This window comes from Notamacropus eugenii, chromosome 7 (assembly GCF_028372415.1).
Source record: "Notamacropus eugenii isolate mMacEug1 chromosome 7, mMacEug1.pri_v2, whole genome shotgun sequence".
Classification (NCBI taxonomy): Eukaryota; Metazoa; Chordata; class Mammalia; order Diprotodontia; family Macropodidae; genus Notamacropus; species Notamacropus eugenii.
In genome coordinates, this window is record NC_092878.1 from 31,197,095 (window position 1) to 31,213,677 (window position 16,583).

The window sequence follows — 16,583 nt, forward strand, 5'->3', positions numbered from 1 at the left end:
AATTGCAGTTTGAATCATCATCATTAATAAGCATTTATTAAGCACTGAATATGTACTGGGCACTGTGCTGATCTTTGGGATTATAAAGGACGACAAAAAATACAATTCATGCCTACTAAGAGTTCACATTGTACTGGAAAAGACAATATTAAAACAACTATGTGTGTATAACGTGTATGAATGTATATGCACAAGTACGTATGTGTGTATCTACGCACACAGTGTAGATGGGAGGGAATGCACTAGAGTGGGTGACAGAGGGAAGGAGAAGGAGACCAGGAAAGTCCTTTTGAAGAAGATGGGGCCTGAGCAGAGACTTAAAGGAGGCCACGTAAACCAGTACACAGAAGTGAGACAGGAGAACATTCTAGGCAAGCAGGAACGCTGTTGAGAAGGCATAGCGTCAAGATTGTGTCATGTCTGAGGAAAAACAAGGAGACCAGTGTCACAGTGTGCTTGAATATGTGAAGAAGGATACATGTATCCTGCAAGTCTAGGAAGGCGCTGGTTAGGCTGTGGAGGGCTTTAAAAACTAGACACCAGATTTTTGTGGCATCTTGTAGGCAGTAATAGGGAGCCACTAGAAAATATTAAGTAGGAAACTGATGTAGTCAGTTTTGTCCTTTAGAAAGATCAGCTGAGTGGAGGATAGACTGGAAGGGGAGAAACTTGTGCTAGGGTTACTGACAGTGGCTTTTGCAAGAGTGTGAGGTAATGACTTGAATACGTGTCAGTCAGTAAGTACCAAGTGCCTTTTTAGGTACCAAGCACTGTGCTAATCGCTGGGAATATACAAAAAGGCAAAAGAAAGTCTGTGCCCTCGAGGCCCTTACAATGTAATGTAAACAGCAAGCAGACAGATACGTACAAGGAAGCTGTGTGTTTGTCCTTCGTTGTGAAGAAGACCATGCCATCAGAGAAATAATGACATGACTTGCACTTGACTTTGTTTTGAGTGAGGGAGGGCTGTGCAGGTCACCAGCCTCACTTCTCCAGAGCTGTCTGAATCCAGTGACCAGATATTCATCAGAATGACTGGAGATGACCCAGTATGAGGCAATTGGGGTTAAGTGACTTGCCCAAGGTCACACAGCTAGTGAGTGTCCAGTGTCTGAGGTGAGATTTGAACTCAGGTCCTCCTGACTCCTGCACTGGTGCTCTATCCACTGCACCACCCGGCTGCCCCCTTACAAGCAAGCTGTATGCAGGATAAAAAGGGCATCAGAGAGGGAAGGCATTAGAATGAGAGATTCTTTGGAAGATGAGATTTTATTTGAGACTTGAAGGAAGTGAAGGAAACCTTGGGTAGACATGAGAAGGGAGAGCAAAATACCTAGATCTGAGAGATAGGGAATGTCTTGTTTGTGGAACTAGGATTGAACAGAGTGAGGTATGAGACTAGAAAAATGGTGAGTTATGAAGAGCTTTGAATATCCAACAGAGGATTTTGTATTTGATCCTGGGGGTAATAGGGAACCTCCTTGAGGTGGGGGAAGAGGCATGAGGGTGGGAGGGAAAGGGGAGTGATATGGTCAGACCTGTGCTTTGGAAAAAATCATTTTAGTGGCCAGTTAGAGAATGGACTGAAGTGAGGAGAGACTTGAGACAAGCTGACCCACAATAATCCAGGCATTAGACGATGGGGGCCTGCACCAGGGTGTTGGCCGTGGCAGGAGAAGAGAAGGGGGCGTATTTGAGAGATGTTGCAAAGGTGAAATCGACAGGCTGTGGCCACAGTTTGGTCGTGGGAGAGGACAGGGGAGAAAAATAGTGAGGATTCCAGGATGATTACTAGATGCTGCCCTTGACAGTAATAGGAAATTTGGAGTGGGGAGGAGTTGGAGGGAAAGATGATGAGTTTGGTTTTAGATGTGTTTAGTTTAAGATGTCTACTGAATAGCCAATTTGAGATGTCTGTAAGGCAGTTGGAGCTGCGAGATTAGAGATCAGCAAAGAGGTTATGACAGGATAGGTAGATTTGGAAATAATCTGTATAGAGATGATAATTAAGTCCATGAGAGTTAATGAGATCAACTGGTGAAGTAGTATAGAGGGAGAATGGAAGAAGGCCCAAGAACCCTATGGGACACCTACAGTCTGAGTTTGATCTAGAAGAGGATCCAGCAAAGGAGCTTGAGAAAGAGTTGGTCAGATAGGTAAGAGAAGCAGGAAAGAGTGGTATCCCAAAAACCTAGGGAGAAGAAAGTATCAAGAAGGAGAGAGTGTTCAACAGTGTCAAAGGCTGCAGAAAGATCTAGGAGAAGGAGAATTGAGAAAAAGCCATTGGATTTGGCAATGAAGAGATTGATTGTAACTTTCAATGGAGCAGTTTTACTGTAATGATGAGGTTGGAAACTATATTGTAAGCCATTAAGAATGAGAGGACATGAAGTAGAGGCACCTATTGGCTATGATCTTTTCAAGGAGTTTAGCCTTAAAGGGCAGAAATTATAGGATGATATTTATCAAGGATGAAAAGATCAAGTGAGGATTTTTTTCAGGATGAGGGGAGACCTGGCATGTTTTTAGACAGTAGGAAAGGAGCCAGTAGACTGAGAAAGGATGCAACCTGTTAAAAGAGATGATACAGAATAGGATCGCTTGAGTGAGTAGATGGTGTTAGTCATGGTAAGGAGTAAAGCCACTTCTTCACGTGAGATAGCAGCGAAGGGGGAGATAGTGGTAGAAAACATCTGAGTGATAGGAGATGAGGATGAGGGATTGGTGTGAACTCCAGTTTTTTCTGGAAAATATGAGGCAAATTTCTCAATTAGGGGTGCGGGGAAAGGGGAAGCCATGGGAGATCTGAGGAAGGTTGAAAAGATTTGGAAGAGCTGTGAAGAGTGAGATAGTGTATTGATAAGAAAGTTAAAGAATAATTTGCATAACAGCAGTCAGGGCCCAGCTGAGGTTGTGTAACATAAATTTTTAGTGTACTCAACCAAAATGATTGCACGTGTGATTTTCTACACATTTGTTCAGCAGTACACGTGTAGAAGCAAAGGGGGCAGATGACGGGAGTTATCTAAGATCATGACCTTGTGTGTTAAGTATGAGTGTGAGAAATTGAGGATGACTTGAGAGGATGGTGGTGTTGACAGCAATAGGCAGGCATGAGAGACTAGACACCGCACAGATGTTCGCAGTAGAAGAATGTTAGGAAGTCATGAACTTATGTTTAAGGATAGAAGAACACGAGGAAGAATATTCTTTAGGACGAGAATCTAATACTTAATGAGCAGAAAATCTTTTCTCATATATATTGATATCTTCATTAGCTTTCATAGTTTCTTTAAGTCAACTTTAAGAATTCCTAAACACCGAGATTTAGGTGAGTATGTCTATGTGGCTAAACCGTGAGGCTGTTAAAGAGCTTACTTATTTTTGATAATTCCAGTATTAATTTACTTGGAGAATCCTACGTGAATTCGTTGATTTTCATGTGCTTTAGTTTCCCAGTCGATAAGATCAGAATATTACGAAGGTTAATGTATTAATGAACCTGTTATAACATCTCCGAGCAAGTGTCACGAAAACAATAGACGTGGCATCTTGTTTGAACCGTCATTTGGCGCTCCCGCTGTCTTTACTGCCTTTTTTTCCTCCGATATTAAAGCCCTGAAACCTGAATGCAGCAATGCAGGTGAGATACCATTAGAGTTACAGGAAGAGTTCTAGCTTCAGTCTGTGAATCTCTATGCAGTGCCTTTGTTAAAAAACAAAAACAAAACACTGTATAAATTAGGCACTCAATTGTAATGTTCATTTAGGGCACATGCATCTTGTGGCTTCAGTATTTTGAACTAAGATGCAAAAAATTCTTTTGGTGTTAGAGAAATTGATAGTTGAATGGGGCTGAGTGTCCCAAAGGTATTTTATCCAAGTTATACAGATATCTAAAGACAATGTCATTTTTCAAATCCCACCTAAATATAGCACAGAATTAGAGCGATACTGGTTATGTTAGATAATGATTTGTCTACACCTCTGATCTGATGGCTCACTAGAATCATTGTTGAATATGACAGTTATCATTTGAATTGATGGCCTGAGGGTTCAGGATGCCAGCAGGACAGTCCATGTGAATTCTTCCATCTCATCTCAGCAAATTAATGGGAAAGGTTATTATATATAAAAAGACACACTCTGCCATACATAGGAGCAATTCTCCAAAATAACTAAGTCCTGGAACAGATAACTTCAGACTCTGAAGTCCATTGTTGGAATAGTGCATCTTGGATCTTAGTCAAAATACGACTAATGTATTAGCAAAAACCTACATTGGACATTAACTAGGAAACTTTTTATTTTATTTTTAATCATTACTGCCTCCATTTGTACAGTTTAGGTATTACACTTGGTGTTTAGTCGTTGGTTGATGTTCACTTGTTTTTAAATATCGTATTGTCCAGGTGTACCTAATGTCTGATTTCTGGTTTTTCATTTACCTTTTCAAGTCTCCTTCGCTGCTGCCAGAAATAATTAAGACTGATGTCCCCATTTACTTATGCCATTTAGCGAAGCCAAGAATATAATTTGTTTGCATAATTGTGGATCTCCATTCACTACCTCTCAAAAAACAAACATAAATGTCTTTCATACTGTCGGGAGATGAGTTGAATAGTCATGGGTCGTTGAAGTAAATAGATGTAGAGGACGAAAACAAGAAAACAAACCAATAGTAATATAACGTGGATTTGGATCTCTGTGCAGTTCCTTAATGATGGTTCTTGTACCATGTACCCAAACTTCCCAGAGGGAATAGTACAGCAGTGTGAATCCCACTTAATAAGTATCTGTGAAGAAAATGGCTGACTGAACCACTGAAGAAGAGTTCTCTTCATGGCATTTTATCTCATGAATGCAACTATTGAAACAGTTAGGTCACTTTTCTCACTTATTATTTACACTATTTCTATTTCACGTCAAACCAGCAGGTATTTCCTGAGTGTTGTGTGCGAGGTCCTGTACCAGCTACTGTGAAGAGTAAAAAGAAATGTGACACGTAGGCCTTGTATTCAAGGAGCTGAGCTTGATTAGGTGCTTACAATCTAGCTTTACTTGAAAATAGGGAAGATCAGGTGGCGTGTTCCACTGTAATGACAAGCAGACGTCCAAAGGACTGTACTCCTTGGCCTCTACCATCTTAACAAACATGTTTAGCTTTAAGATATGCTAATTTCTTTTTCATGTTTTATTAATATCAAATAGTATTAAGGAAATGTTGAAACTTGGTTTTCTCATTAGGATTTTGGTTATTATTGATTCCTGATCATTATTTGCTGAAATGAAGCAGATAAAGTTCATAGTTAGTGTATTTGAGATTGTGAATATATACCCAAAATGCAATTTCCTGCAGTCCTAGTTACTTTTAACTCCAAAACACTTTGACCTAGAACATCCCAGATAATTAAAACAGAAAGCGAATTTTGTTATTTTGTTAAATATATGCAGTTAATTTCATAGCTTTCTTCATTATTTCAAGAAAATGAGAATTTCTTTCTGTTGTTCAGCTCCTGTTTTAACAAAGAACTTTTAGGAACGTTTTGGTTTTTAAGTATTTGTTTTGAAAGCCCCCATGCTAATAGTACCTAATCTAGATGTTTACGTTAATAGCTAAACCATGGGCTTCTTATATAGAACCCTGAAAGTTTTTACATTTACCTGACTGTAAGTAATGTGCTCATTATCCAGGTATCCATCAGCTGTCTAGTTTCCAGTTTAACAGGTGTTCCCATACAGTTGGAGATTTGATTGATCCTGATAGTGAGCAGAGGTCTCTTTGTTCTCTAGTGCAGTATTACACATGTATGCAGGGATAGTGCTTTACATTCTGCTATCTTTACTATATGTTTCTTTTTAATACCCTCTACACTTTTGTACCAGTCATAGATCCCAGTTTTATATCAGCTGCGCTTGTCATTTTGACCTTGATCTGTTATGGTCTGTTATGATAACTCCACCATGGACAAGGAATATTTTATTGAAAGTTTAAATGTTCCGTGAGTGATAAAAAACAGCATCTTTGTAGCTTTTGAAGAGCCAAGTTATTCAAAAGTGGTTGCCACAGCTACCACCATCCCCATATACATAGTTCTTTAAGGTTTGCCAAACTCTTTATGTATTATCTCATTTAACCCTCACGACAATCCCATGATGTAGGTTCTGTAGAGAGGTTAGGTGACCTGTTTACAGGTCACACATCTGGTAAATGTCTGAAGCAGGATTCGAACTTGGGTCCTCCTGACTCCCATGTCCAACACTACGTCCATTGCACCGCCTCCCTAGACTTAACTACAATTTCTCTGTATCTCAACTTACTCTGTATATATCTTGAATGTACATAGCTGTTTTGCATGTTTTCTCCTGTCAAGATGTGAATGCCTTGCGGACAGGGACTGTTCTTGCCTTTGCTGTGTTCTCAGAGCTTGACTTAGTGGCTGGCACATGTTAGGCACCTAGTATCAATGCTTCTCAATTTGACCACTGTAGCTGAGAGAGCTGGTAACTTAACTGCAACTTATACCTTTTAAATTGGGCTCCTTTCCCAAAAACAAACATCAGATTTTTTGTTAGTAATGCAAAAAATAGAAGAATTAGTAACTGATAAATACTGCTGATTAACTCATAAATATTCTAGTGGATCTATGTTCTTATCAGTGTATTTTATTCAGCCACACAGATGGCAGCCCATCTGTGGTTGCTTTTTCTTCATGACCTTGATCCATGTCATCCCATTCTTCACGATGTCATCTAATAAAAGAAAAACCCCAAATATCTTGATTGGCGTATGAAGTATGAGCCCATAGCAAACTTGATAGAAGTCCATTTAGACTCAGCAAAGTATGAGGAACATTACTTTGTGCATAAAAATCGTGCTTTGACTTATCTTCTTTTTAAAAGTAAATTCTTACATTGTTGTTGACTGATAAGAAATTAACTTTTTCCGTTTTCTTGTTTTTCTTTTGCTAATAGTTTTGAGAGTTTGTCTATAAAAATGGAAAAACATTTTGCAAAAATAGTGTTGTCATGTTGAAGTAATTGTGAATTCATCATTCTTATTTCACAGGAACAGCTACTTAAGATCACGATATAAAACTCCCTAAACACGATGACCAGTAACAACAGTCATAATGTCACTCTGCATTTCACATGGTAGAAGTAGTCTGGGCACTCACATTTTCTTATTTGGTTGAAAGACTGGAACTCGGGTTTGCGGAATCTGTTTTATGTATTTGAATCTCACCTGGTGAATGGGAATGGTGTGTGCTTCAGCTGTTAAGGGAACACCACAGGAATGGAAGGGGGGTATGGAGCACTCGTAAGGAGGCTTGTCTTTTGGATTTGATTCAGACAAACCAGTTCACTTGTGACACGATCTCTCCGTGTGGTTGGTTTCAGGGGGGATTTGTTCAATTTCCCACGCACTCAAGAAGTGGAAGATGAAAAAATGGAGGATGAACCTAGCCGCTGGCCATGCCAACAACAGCCCATCAAGCACACTGCTCATGTTGAGGCCCCTGTTCCCTCAGCCGCACAACAACAGACTGTTACACAAGTGCCATCCAGTCCAAAAGGAGACACTGTGGAGATGGATGTGGTGGAAGAATCCCAAACCAGTCGGGATCAACACGGTAAAGTCTTGTGTGCAAGCCCAGGAACACGAGAGGAAAGCACTTGTCCCAGCACAAGTGACAAAGAAGTACAGACAACAGAACATTCCCTTTGGGCTCCAACTGTTGTTTCAGTAGCAACACAAACCTCGAAAGGAGCGTGTGAACAAGTAGAGGTGGGGACCAGCACGGCTGACCAGAACCTTGGGAGACAAGATGCTAAGGTACAGACTGAGAGGAGGAATGCTGAGAAACCTGCAAATGTCTCAGGAGATGATACCGACTCTTTGCATAGCCAGGTAAGAACAGGCCTGGGCCTTCCCTGGGATCTTCTCAACTGTGTGATCTACTGGTTAATAATCATGTATTAGTCAATGGAGAAGATGAGACTTTGACAGTACAGGGCTATGTTTCTTACTGAGCACCAGGGAGTCTCTCAAGAATGGAGATGGAGGTGGAGTGGGAGATATTAGAGCTATAACTAATCTGTAATGTTACAGGGAAAACGGAGTAGTATTTGAGTTTAAGTAGATCTCCTTTCTCTTGAAAGAGAGGGTTAGGTGAACAGTCTGCACTTTATTTCATATCATATATGAAATATTTCATAATTCATACTGTGGCCCTTGATACCTTCCTGTCCCTTCCTCACCTATCAGGTCTTAGTCTAGTTCCTAGGAGTCCTCTTTATGGAGTGTGAGGGAGGACGGAAAGTTGGTGGGAAGGGGTTGGAGGAGGAGCACAATAAGGATAAGAAGAGAAGTTAGGAAGTGAAGATTTGTAGTGGGTGGGAAGGTATCAGGGGCTGATGGTCGGGGCGGAGGAAGAAATTCAAGAATGTAATGAATAGCATGCTAAAAATTGGGTGGTTTTAAGGAGAGAGAAGGTGATATGTTAGATTCACAAGTCAGAAAATAAATGTTCAGGATTTCTTTAGGTGGCTGTGGGATCCTTGGGAGGAAAACAGATGGAAACTGATCTAGGTTCACCTCGGTAAAGAAGTTATGGCCCTCTTCACTTTGGATCTGTTTTGGAAAGGCTTCTTTCTAATCATAAATCCCTCATCAGGTGCTTTCCAGGGTCTCCTGTGTGGAGCTCATTTCATTTACTGATGCCTCTTAAGGAGTAAAGTCCTGTCAGTCGTCATAAGAAAACTTTAGTGCTTGAAATGCCTGCATAAAGAGGTGATGTTCTGAAGCAGCGTATTAGCACTAAGAGGATGGTAGTTTCAACCCACTTTAAGTCCATCAGTCCAGGCACAGGAGATGTTACATATCAGCCTCCTGTTTCCCTGTTTTCATCTTTAAGGTGTTAGTTGAATCTTACAGCTTAATAATTTGGGTCCGTTTTTTGAGCTTTGGCTGTATGTGGGCATGGTGGTTAGAGAGCCTGCCTTGGAGTCAGGAAGAGCTGGGTTCAGTCCCCGTCTGTGACACATTCTAGCTTAGTGACCTTGGGATAAGTCTCTTAGATTCTAAGGATCCTTAGAAACCCTCTAAAGCTGTAAATCAAAAAAGATTTGTTGGTCTGTATGAGTGGAGGGAATTTGTACACTGCATGTTCCCTATATAAATGAACTAATTGGTTCAGATCAAAAAAATTTAATTACTGCTTCTCTTTTCTCACCTAAAATATATTCTAGACTCATGGTTTCATTGGCATAGGGAACTTTCAGTGAATATACCAATTCCAGTGGGCAGCTGTTCTGCAGCTTGTAGGCATAGAGTGTTGCTTGGAGGCCATGGGAAGTTAAGTGACTTAGGTGTCAGAGGCAGCACTCGAACACAGGCCTTCCTGACTTGGGGCCAGCTTTCTGTGTGCTCTGCCATGCTGTCCCTTTCCTCACGAACATGCAGAGCAGTCACCTGAAAGTCTGGAGATCTGACTTCTGGTCTCAGCTTTGCCCCTGACTCATGTCCTTTTCCTCTTTTGATGCCTTCTCTGTGCTGATAAAGCCAAGGAAGGCTGTGCATTGTGGGTAAGACTGAAGTCTGTTTTAGTGGAAGCTCATTTGCTCCTGTAGTCCTCAGGGTTTGGATTGTGCCCCTGGAACTAAGGTTCTCTGCATTTAAAGAGTGTCTTCTTTGACACTGCCCTCATCCTCCCCATTTATGAGTGAAAAACCAAGCTGCTCCCTCTCGGGCAGGTCTTTTTCCGAGAGCTGTTCATGAGAAAGCAACGTTAGTGTTTTTGTCCTTTCCTCTTTCATGTCTGACTCGTCTGTTTTTATGCGGCTGTCACTTGGCTTCTCCTGAGTGGGACAAAGTGAAGACTTCTCATCTAGAGTGGATCAGCCCCTAGGCCTGAGTTTCTAAACTTCAGACACTTGCCACTCATCTCCCCTTGTCTGCTTAACCCATTTCCTTGTCACATTGTACAATCAGAACCCCTTGCAGAACAAAGGAAATGTTGGTTCAGTTTCTTTTTCGATTCTTTGCATCGGGAATTTCTGAGAATATGCCACTTGCTCAAAACATTAACCAATAGAGTTAAAGGTTAAGTTGGGGGGAGTTTTGTGGTTTTTAGCTTTACAATCCTGCATCTGCTCTTGTAAGACACCTCCCTGCTCCAGGAAACTGGTGAAGGGACCGCCTGCTTCTTGCAAGAACCACGTAAAGGACTTTGTGTTCATACTTGGAGATGCCTCTGAGTAGTCAGTTTGAGTAGGGGTCTTGCCATCCCACACGGTTTTTTTCTTGTAAGTAGCACAAGTGTTTGATTATAAAAGATGTTTATCATCAGTGATTACGAAATTCAGGTTTGATATGATTTCAAGTTAAAATTTGTCCTGAAGGAATAATAAGCAGCATCTGAAAATGGTCTTCCTCTCAGGATTGTTACCTGGCATTTATGATTGTAAAAGGTATGAAGATGGGTATGTGTTAGGCGTAATATCACTTCAGTACAATTGGGGTTTTAAAAAGGATGGGATAGAAATTTGATAAGTAAGCGATGAAAATACTGATGTCCACAACGTAATGGTAGAGTTAGCTTCTTTGCTTAAAGCTCGAAGGGGATTCTAGTACAGGAAGTTATAGATGTGAAGGAACCAGACAGTCTGAGTCATGGGATTGAGAGATCTGAGGAGAGAGAAAAACCACTTACATTGCTTTAGTAAATATCTCAGTCGAATTTAAGGTGACTTGATCTAATCAGGGTAAGAAGACTGTGCCCACATGCTAGATTTATTGAAGGGATGTGGAAATGCATTCAGCTGAATGATAATGGTGCATTTAAAGTTTCAAGTCAACTTAAATAGTTTAAATTTTTAAGTAAATCTAAATGTAGTTATATTAGAAGTTGTTTTGTTAACTAAAATTGGTTTATGCTATGGAGCAAGCATATTTACAGAAGTATGTGAAAGGAAGCTTATGGCTAAATGTGAAAAGACCTTGGTTTGAGGTCTTGTCATTGTTGCCACTCACGTTCATGAGGGTTTTGTGATAAACTGTAAGTTGTTCTCAACAGAAGAAAATAATGACTTTTGCATGATTTTTGAAAGACCTACCTCCCAAATTTGTATTTGTAAGCTAATCTGTTATAGGAACTTCAGATTTGGGGGGGGGGGGTGGTGGAAGATAAGGGACAAAGATAATGGAGACTAGGAATTTTAAGGCAAAATAAAACCTCTTGGCGCCCCCCGCCCTCCCCCCCTTTTTTCTCCTTTTAAAATCCAGTCATTACAGAAGGACTTCTTAAGAATCTAATCTGAACTGGAGGTGCTCAGAGAAGAGATGTTAACTTTCCATTGTAAAAGGAGAGGAGTTGGCCCCAGCCCCACCCAGGGCCCCTAAGATCTGAAGAGTCTAAAATGATCGCCCAAGCGGCGTGGCTCTTCACTTCTTAAAGGTGTAATCTCCATATAAAATGTAAGCTGCGTATGGAGTCCTGAACCTGGAATTTATTTAGGCGATAATGTCTAGTAATTGATTTTTAGCACAAATTTAAGATTTAAGATGTGAGTCCCGGTAAAATTAGTTCAGATCTTGCTTCAGATGTTTGGTGCCTCTGTGAATACAAGCCGGTCCCTTAACCTTGTTTATGTAGAATGGGGATGATCATAGGAGCTGCCTCCTACAGTGGCTGTGAAGATCAGATGAGATAATGTGAGATAATAACTGCCAGCTGTTGTCAATATAATCTCTTACCTAGTACCTATTTATGAGTAATAATATATTTAAATTTCAGTGTTTGTGTTGGAATCTGTCTTAGATTTCTTAGAGACCCGTTTTCATGTGATAGCTTTTTATTAACATATTTTCCCCACTTCAGGTATGAAATGTAGAAAATATGAATTTATTTCATCCCACATATTTTCCTCATGGCAAGTAAGTTCATTTTCAGCAGTAGCAGCAAAAGAATATATTATGAATGCTTGTTCAGAGTAGCTGAAGAGATATGTGTAATCCTTTTAACTTTAAAGCAGTGCTAGCCAGGGTGAACCGTTCTGAACAAGCATTTGCTCAGTCAGCAAGCATTGATATGCCTTCTCTATGTCAGGCAGGCACCGTACTAGGAGCTAGAAATACTGGGACAAAGACGGTCTGTGCTCACAAGTAGCTTGCATTCTAATGGAGAACATAACTTGTACGTAAATAGGTTATTGCAAAAGAAATACAAGGTAACCTTGGTAGGGAAAGTGCTATTAGCTGGAGGGACTGGGATAAGATTCATGCAAAAAGTGGTGCTTGAGCTTAGTTTTGTATGGATACCATGAATTCTAAGAAGTGGAGGGGTGAGAGGTGGGCAGAACAGTCAGTGCAAAGACATGGGAGTCGGAAATCCAGTGTCAAGTTTGAGGAGCAGAGAGAAGGCCAGTTTAACTGTACTTTAAAGCATGTGGAGGGGAGTGATATGTAATACAGAAAGCTAAGCTGGGACCAGGTTGCAGAGAGCCTTAAATGCCAAACAGAAGAGTTTCTATTTGGTCCTGGAGATTATAGGAAGCTGTTGGAGTTTATTGAGGTGTATGCTGGCTGTCAGAGGGAGAGATGGTAACAGGATTGGAACTGCGCTTTATGAAAAAATCATGTTGACAGCTCTGTGGAGGATGTCTGAGAATGGAGCAAGGTAGGGAGGCCAGTCAGGAGACTGATGGAAGAGTCCTAGTGAGGGATGATGAGGGTTTAAGTAAGCTGTGCAAGTGGGAAGGATGGGATAATAAACATGAGATGTTGTAGAGGAAATGACTATTAGTATGAAATAATGTGATGTTTATATTGAAGATTAATTTATTTGTTTGAATTCTTTAGTTTTTGTAGCTCCTTATAAAATAGGAGTTTTGCCAAATGTACATCAGAGGTTGCAACTTACAAGCTATTAGGATTCGTCCTTGAAAGAAGCTTTAATGTGGGAAATATCAAGGGTTTACAGCTGGAAAGAAAGCTCAGAGGTCATCTAGTCCCCTTACACGTAAGGAAACTGAAGCTAACAGATAAAATGCCTTAAAATACCTAGTGTTGTCAGACCTAGGTTATTTGACTTCAAAGTTGACTCTTTTTACAGCTCTACCAAGACCTTATTTCCCATCACAGAATTCATATTAGAAAGACACCTTATAAAGTCCTTCTGCCTAAGTATAAGACTCATTCCACACTGGAGATTTCATATGGGAGACAAACTAAATGAATGGTGACAATTGAGGGGAAGGTTTTTTTCTCTAGAACCAACACTTCATGTGTCAGCAGTTCATAGTAGAATGAGAAAAATTAAATAAAAAGAAATAAACATTTTTTTTAATAAAAATAACATGACATTAGTACGTAGAAGACTGGCATTGGAGTCAGGTAAGCCTGGGTTAGAGTTGCCTCTGACACGTACCAGCCATGCGACCTCAAACAAGTCCTTTTATCTCTCCGTGCCTCAGACAACTCTCTGAGAATATAAATGGCAAGGTACAACTGTGCATGTGAGTGTGGGAGGATTGGGTACCAGGAATTCTCTACATTGATAAAAGCACAGAATTGGATGGAAAAAAAATTGTATGTTTTATATTGTAGTATGAGCCAAGTTTCACTTGGTGTTTTCACATGTTTAGCCTTCATAAAGGCACAAGGTTTTATTTGAATTAATAAATTATTTTTCTTTATGATAGAGCTATAAACAGGATTCTCATTTGTTCAAAATTTGTTTGTAGACATCAACCCAGGTTTTAGGCGTAATACATTCACGGCATGTCTGTTAAGTAGATTATGTACTGAATGTTTAAACCCTGCAAGAAATCTTGTATCCGTTTCCAGCTGTAATTAATTCACGTAGTTTTACTGCATTCTGATTTCATGAAACCCATCAATTGTGTCATTTTGAATTGGTTGGGTTATAGTTCTATCCATTTGTATTAGTGTGTAAATTATCTGTTCTACTGTTTAAACATTATAGGGAGAAGAAGAATTTGACTTGCCTCAGCCCCCACCTGGCCAGGTCTTGCGTCGTCACATGAGAACTATACGTGAAGTGCGCACACTCATTACACGTGTTATCACTGATGTATATTATGTAGGTGGCACAGAAGTGGATCGAAAGGTGACTGAGGTAATAATATACTAGATTTAAGTGACAAATTTCACTCAACAGAATGGTACCTTGGGTTTCTTGTGACCATTCTATCTTTTCCCTATGTCCCCATTATCCAGCTGTTGATGCTTTGTTTTCTGTATGTTTTATATCAGAAAGTAAAAGGGTGAAGTAGCTCCGAGACCTCCGCACGAGCTAAAAGTTAATGATTCCAATTTGTAATCCTCTCCAGTCCTGGTACTGCTGTGTGGCCCTGAACTTGTCCCTTAACCACTCAGTGACCTTTTCTTTTAATGTAGAGATTTAGAAATGACTATCAAACTTTCTCAGGTGTGCAGTATTAATGAGGAGCAGCACACTAAAAATACAGTTTAAAATTTTTATATAACGTTTAAAAACCTTAGTATAGGATCATTGGATCTAAAGTTGGAATGAATCTCAAGAGATCATCCAATCCACCTCCGTACTTTTGTGGACGGCAAAATGGGCCTGGTGGTAGGCAGTGCTTTTAGGTCGCACAGGTACTAAGTCTGAAATAAAACAGGATTGGAATCTCATTTCTTTGACTCTAGATCCACTATCACACTATAATTCATATGCAGGTTGTTATACGGTTTTACAAGGCATCTGTTGTAATCACCCAGTCAGTCAGAGAATCACAGATTTAGATAGAGATGGACGGAACCTTAGAGGCCATCAAGTCCAATGCCCTGATTGTACAGATGAGGAAACAGAGCCTGAGAAGAGGTTAAGTGATTTGTTCAGGGTCACATAGCCTTTATATAAGGTAGAATTTGAACACAGGTCCTCCTGACGGAGGCCAATACTCTTTTCACCACTCTAGGCTGCCTCTTTTCTTCCAGCTTTGGAATGTTGGCAATAGATTGCTTGTGAAATTCTGAAAGTTCATGTTTTTGGAAGCTGACGTAGACTCATCTTCAGGGTTGGTGTAATGTCTAAGTTTTTAATGATCACGTTGCCACTTGTTGCTCTGGTTAAAGTTGTGTACTTACCTGAGAGCTCGGGCTGAAATTGGACATGGTGAAGGAATCGCATATTAGAACCTCTGCTGGTGAGTCTGATTCAGAACTGGAGAAACAGGGCAGGAAAAGTTATTCCTTTTGTATCTAGAGACTCAGCATAGTTTTCAGGTTTTTTGGCTATCTTAAGAATCTGTTAAGAGGTCCATTATTGAGCCTTTGAAAGAACTAATGCTTTTATGCTCAACTTTTACACGCAGTATGGTGAAATATCATATTAAGGCCTCAAATATATATGTTTGTCTCATAATGACAATAGCTCCCATAGATTTCATTAAGATTTATAAAGCACTTTGTTCATAACAGCTTTGTTAGGTAGTAGTGGAAACATTCTTATCCACACTGTAGAGATCCATTAGCTGAGGCACAGAAGGGGCCAATCCCTTGTCCGCATGTACACACAGCGGATTTTAAGGCCAAGATCTATGTTGTTGGACTGCGTGTTGCTGTTTCTGCTGTTTGGATGTTCATTACCCATATTAGCAATTTGGGGTGATCTTTCCTATGGCAGCTGATCATTTACATTTCTTCTTCTGAAAAGTATTTGTTCATTTTATTGGGAATGCCTTTTGGTCTTATATATTTGAGTCAGTTCAGTGTGTATTTTGGATTCTTTTTTGGACTGATCCTGTGATTTCAACAGTATGAGAAACTGCCTCTGCAGCTTGACTCGTCTGGGGTCATCCGGCCAATCCGCCTCACAGCGGGGACTGGAACCTCGGTCTTTGGAGCCCAGCTCTGCCCAGCATGCCATGTGTTCTCTCTGTCTGTTGATATCAGACTTGTCAGGAATATTTAATGCAAACCCACATTTGGTTAAGAGTGTGCTCTCCCCTGCCCCTCCTTTCATCCTCCAAGCCACAGTTGTGAAAGAGATCTTCTGTTTTCTAAATGGTTATATGTGGTTTTTTATGTAGGCTGTGGATGTGAGACACTGGTATCATCTGAATTTCTACTTCCTTCCCATTTTTCCATCAGTTTCTGATGTTATTTGCCCAGTTACTGAGTTATTTACCCACTAGTTTGATTTCCTGGCTTTACGGACTGCTAGGCTGCTGTACTTACTTATTTCTGTGTCTGATTGGTATCACTTACCTACCTTTCTCTTTTGAATCAGGACCAAGACAGTTTTCAGGTTTACTTATTTAGAACATAGTTTGTTCTGTGGTGATGCCTGTGTCCTCTTAATTCTTACACTTCCCTGTTATTTTCCACAAGGTTTCAGACCTTTTGTTCTCTTGAGCGATCGTTATTATTTTGTCCAGTTCCATAAAGTACACTGCAGTCTGAGTGATGTCCCAGCCCCGTGGGTGCAGGGCTCTGCTTCCATCTTCTTGAACCTTCCCCACATAGATCTAACAGGACACTTGTGCTGCCTATTGTTGGGACCTCTTCTCAGGTTTTATGCCAGTCGCCTGTC

At 40.3% G+C, this 16,583-nt stretch overlaps 1 protein-coding gene across 9 annotated transcripts in view; it reads left to right on the plus strand.

Moving 5' to 3' along the window:
* Positions 1-16,583, plus strand: part of LOC140513769 (TP53-binding protein 1-like) — a 130,744-nt gene that overhangs the window by 89,203 nt on the left and 24,958 nt on the right. For 8 of the 9 annotated variants that reach the window (XR_011970322.1, XR_011970323.1, XM_072623725.1 and 5 more), the window contains 2 exons: positions 7,402-7,912; positions 13,989-14,141. Coding sequence is in view for 7 of the 9 variants with exons in the window: in XM_072623725.1 (XP_072479826.1) it covers positions 7,402-7,912; positions 13,989-14,141 (664 nt within the window). In the remaining 2 variants the exon portion in view is untranslated. The remainder of the gene's footprint in view (positions 1-7,401; positions 7,913-13,988; positions 14,142-16,583) is intronic. The other variant, XM_072623729.1, reaches the window with a different exon arrangement.